Source organism: Euprymna scolopes, chromosome 45, assembly GCF_053919585.1.
Source record: "Euprymna scolopes isolate OS-2025 chromosome 45, ASM5391958v1, whole genome shotgun sequence".
NCBI classification, from domain to species: Eukaryota; Metazoa; Mollusca; class Cephalopoda; order Sepiida; family Sepiolidae; genus Euprymna; species Euprymna scolopes.
In genome coordinates this window covers 32,791,402-32,795,907 of record NC_136526.1, presented here as the reverse complement: position 1 = coordinate 32,795,907, position 4,506 = coordinate 32,791,402, and the positions used below count along the sequence as shown (strand labels likewise).

The following is a 4,506-nucleotide window of genomic DNA, read 5'->3' as shown; positions in this document are numbered from 1 at the left end:
ATGGTTATATGATGTGTGACTGGTAATTTTCCAATGTCACCAAAGCAATCTTTATATTTTTCTTTTAATGCTTCTATGTCCGTCTTGTTTATTTCATAAGTTCTTTTTATCAGTCCTAGCTCTTCCGCTGTTTCCGCGCCGATTACTGCGTTTGCATTTGTGTTTGCCACAATGAAATGCGAACTTACTTTTATATTTTTATTTTGTAATTGTATAACACAGCTCCCTATCGTGGGAATTTGCGTACAGTTGTAGGCTGTTAATTTTTTAGACGTTTTATTTAATTTTGGCTTTGGTTCAATATTTCTATATATTTTTGCTGGTAATACGTTTACTTCAGCACCTGTATCGATTTTGAAGTTGATGAGTGTTTCGTTGCCTCGAATCTTTACTTTCCATTTGTCAGTTTGTAGTGCGTCTACATTTTTTTTTCAATATGGCGTCCACGTTGAACTGATTTTGCTCCACGTGGTCTGAATTGTGTCCGACATTATATAGTTTCTTCTTTTTCGTTCGACACACTCGAGCGAAGTGTCCTTTTTTGTTGCAATTTGTGCAATTTTTATTATATGCTGGACAGTTTCCTTTTTGATGTGACCCAGCGCAGTATGTGCATGTCTCAATCCATTGTTGTGTTTTCGCGGACTTTCTGTCTTCTCGTTTGAGCATGACTTTGGATGACATCTTGTTTTTCTTTGGGTTTCGGATTGTTGAGATACTTTCTGTCTCGCATGCAGCCATTATCTTAGAGTGTCTCTTCGTTTCTTCAGCACTCAGGCCTGCTTGTATTGCCTTTTGTAGATCCAGTGAAGGTTCTCTAAGCATTCTTTCTTTTAACATGCCGTCACTGACGCCACAAATCAGAATGTCTTTTATTGGTCTTTCAGTGAGGTTGCCGAATTCACATTTGTTCGCGTTTTGCCGTAATTCTGTGACGTACTCATCAAATCTCTGTGTTTCTTTCTGTTTGCACGTGAGAAATTGATATGTGAGAAACGTCAGGTTTTTTCTTGGTTGGCAGTGCGCGTCAAATTTTTCTATAACTTTTTTTAAGTTTAGCTTCTCTTCGTCATTTTCAAAGTCAAACGTATAATATATTTTCCTTCCCTCGTTTCCTATACAGGTCAGCAATATTGAAGTTTTCACCTTCTCCGGTTTCTTGTCCGACTCTGTAGCTTGCAGGAACAATTGAAATTGGTTTTTCCACGTTTCCCATTCCTGTCCGAGATTATCCGAAGAGAAGTTCAATTCTTTTGGATGTGGTAAAAATTCCATTTTTTTTTTTTCGTGAAAATATTATATACGGCTGTGAATGCTGACGGTTTGATGTTTTATTCTGACACCATTTTATATTACGTGTTGATACAGGTGAGTATTAAATAAAACCATGTTAGTAACTTGTTAGTGAAGCATTCATGAACAGATGCGAGACGCACATGGTAACGTAACAAAAAAGTTATTAACACTGAATAGATAGCAGTTTACCACTAACACAAGTAGTGGGAGGTTGCAGCCAAGAGTGACGGTGGCAGTCACTAAGTCAAAGGGAGATAACTCGTGCTTATGTAACACCCAACTCCTGCTGCAGTAAAAGTTCCCCATACTATTGTCCCTCCATTCCCGTGTTTAACTGTCATTTTCTGCAATTTGGTGAAAATCTTTCTCCAGTCCTTTAAATGCACCGTTCGAGTGTATCACTAATAAGACAAAATCTTGATTCATCTGACCAGAAAACATTCCTGAACCAGTCTGTATTTTTCTTGCCATAACACGAGAAAATTTTTTTTCTATGTTCTTCTTAGATAAAAATGGCTTCTTTTCACACCTTTTAGAAGAAAATCCTATTTCTTTCATTCGTCTAGATATTGTATATCTAGAAAGAGAATTTCCAACCTCTATTTTGAATTCTTTGCTATGGTCAACATAAGTTTTCTTTCAACAATGCTTCAATACACTTAATTTAAGCCAGTGGTGGTCGTCCTTCAAAGTGAATGCTGCTGCTGCTCTAGGGCGACAAGATTCAGATTTCCGTTTTACCGAGCGTTCGACTTCAAACGCTTTTTCACTGCAGAAAAAGATGTTTTCACATTTTCTTTTCTTAAAATAAAAAATAAAAATCTGCTTGTAAGTCATTTTGGACTTCCTTAATCCTGCAATTCAGTTTTTTATATCCTCGCCAAGATGCGCCGCATCTTGGCGAGGATATAAAAAACTGAATCTTAAAAAACTGAATCTTATGCGGTCTTATCATTTTTATGATTAATTTTTCCATTTATTATTATATGCTATAATAATAATGATGTGTAAAATAGAAATTTTCAGTTAAAATTAACAAAAAGTTTTGGAAAAATATTGAAAAATCGATTTCTTCCTTCTTTTGATCTTGGCCCATTATTTATTTATTTATTAATTTTTTTTTTTTTTTTGCTCATGAGTGTACGTACTGTACGTATGATTATTTACATAGTTTTTCAAATATTTTCTTTTAAATATATATGTAAATAAACATTTGCATCTGAACAAAAAAAAAAAAAGAGAGAGATATGTGAAAAATTCACTAAGGTAAATAAACCTGGTAAATATGAAGAATTACCCCTCCCCTCGAAAAATCCATTAAAATTACGACTTTTAAGGAGTTTCGAGGGCACTGAAAACGAAAATAACTTTTAAAATTACGGCAAACGAGTACTTTCCAAGATATGAAGAAATGTTAGTTTTTAAAAAGTGGGGGATAACTTTTCTATAATAATTTAATGTAAAATAAGCACCAACGTTGTGGCCAGCATTGGGGGGGGGGGACTCTCTTTCCACCCTCGGAAAATCCTTTAAAATTAACACTAACGTTTAAAATTCCAGGAAACAAGTAGTTTCCAAGATATTAAGAAATGCGCCCACTTTATGCTCACCATTTCTTTTTTTGGGGGGGAGGGTCTGCCGATTTATGTTTTTCCTTCTTTTTTTTGGAGGAGGATATTCAATTATAGAACTTGTATAGTGTTTTAACAGGTGCTTCTGCAGTTTAATTAACCGTTTTAACGTAAGTAATGCGGAATGCGCCGATATTAACCGAGCAGAACGGTTCTTCTGCTACTTACGGAAAAACGGTTACTTAAACAGCAGAATCGCCTGTTAAAAACGGTGCCCGGAAAACTCGTCCCGGGAAAACTCGTCTCGGGAAAACTCGTCTCTGGAAAACTCGTCTCCGGAAAACTCGTCTCCGGAAAACTCGTCCCCTTTCGCTAGGTAGGAAAACTGGTCCCTTATTGAATTAATATCGATTGAAAACACATTTTATGATCGTTCTTGAAGGAGAAATTGTTTTTTTTAAAATAGACTATAGCCCCCCCCCCATAATATTAAAAAAAAATTTTTTTAATTGTTTTTTTTTTTTTTTTTTTTTTTTATAAAATCGATTTTCTAAGTATCCGTTTTCTACCTAACTGGCTAAGTTCTTAGTGGTTTCACTTATTTTAAAGCGTTTATTATGTTCATAAACGAGACCGCATATTTTTTTATATTAATATAAAAAGAATTTACTTATTTACTGTTGTTATAAAAGGGTAAAATCGATTTGGGTTTGTATTACTGTACACATAGATTCGAAAAAATTGTCAAAAAACAAATATATAACAAATAAATGTTATCAAAGGCAAGATAAGTTACTTTCCTACCAAACTGAATATATTTTTCGTGTTTTTATTCAATGTAACATGTTTATTCAGCTCGAAAAACATACAGTGTTTACCGATGTATTGGACAATTCAAAATGGCGGCCGACTCTCTCTTAAACACAGTAAGTTCGGGAATAGGTGTTATAAATAATAAACTAGACAAAATACTATTAAAAAAAACACCGAATATATGTCAACCTATGTCACGGTAATATATATTGAGCGAATTTCTAACAGTATTTTGTCTAGTTTATTATTTTTCGAATCTATGTGTACAGTAATACAAACCAAAATTTTAATATTTTTTTAAATATAATTTAGAGAGGGGGGGGTTATATCTCCCTCGGAAAAACAACCAACAAAAAATGAAATTAAAAAGATTCTTGATAAACGATAGCGGAGTTTTCAATAAAATTGATTAATAAATTTATTTAGTGATTACTTTTTCTCTGAATGATTGATTTTAGAATTTTGAAGTAAAAATTAAAAAAATTAAAAATGAGTTAACGAGAGATTGTTAGCACATATGGCATCTCTCGCGCCAAAAAAATATTTCGCTTTTGATTTATTAGTTAATTTTTGCAAAATTTGACAGGACGACAATAAATGTTGATAATTGATAGAATTATAATTTTAAATAACGCATGAGTGCATTGCATTTGGTATGAGAGAAAACGAAAACATAACAACAAAAAACTATCATAATTAAAAAAACAAAACAAAAAAGTAACGCTCCCAGTTTTTAATTTTTTTGTTTTGTTTTTTTATTATTGTTTTTATGACTCCAAAAAACATCGTTAAAATAAGAACCAAAAAATTTTTTGATTAACTTTGT

The 4,506-nt window shown here is 33.0% G+C and overlaps 1 protein-coding gene across 1 annotated transcript; it reads right to left on the bottom strand.

The window, feature by feature from the left end:
* Positions 1-402: 402 nt before the first annotated feature.
* On the bottom strand, positions 403-1,275 carry LOC145269152 (uncharacterized). Its single transcript, XM_080124760.1, has one exon. The coding sequence runs from the start codon at positions 1,273-1,275 to the stop codon at positions 403-405; it is 873 nt and encodes a 290-aa protein (XP_079980886.1).
* Between the last annotated feature and the right edge of the window lie 3,231 nt (positions 1,276-4,506).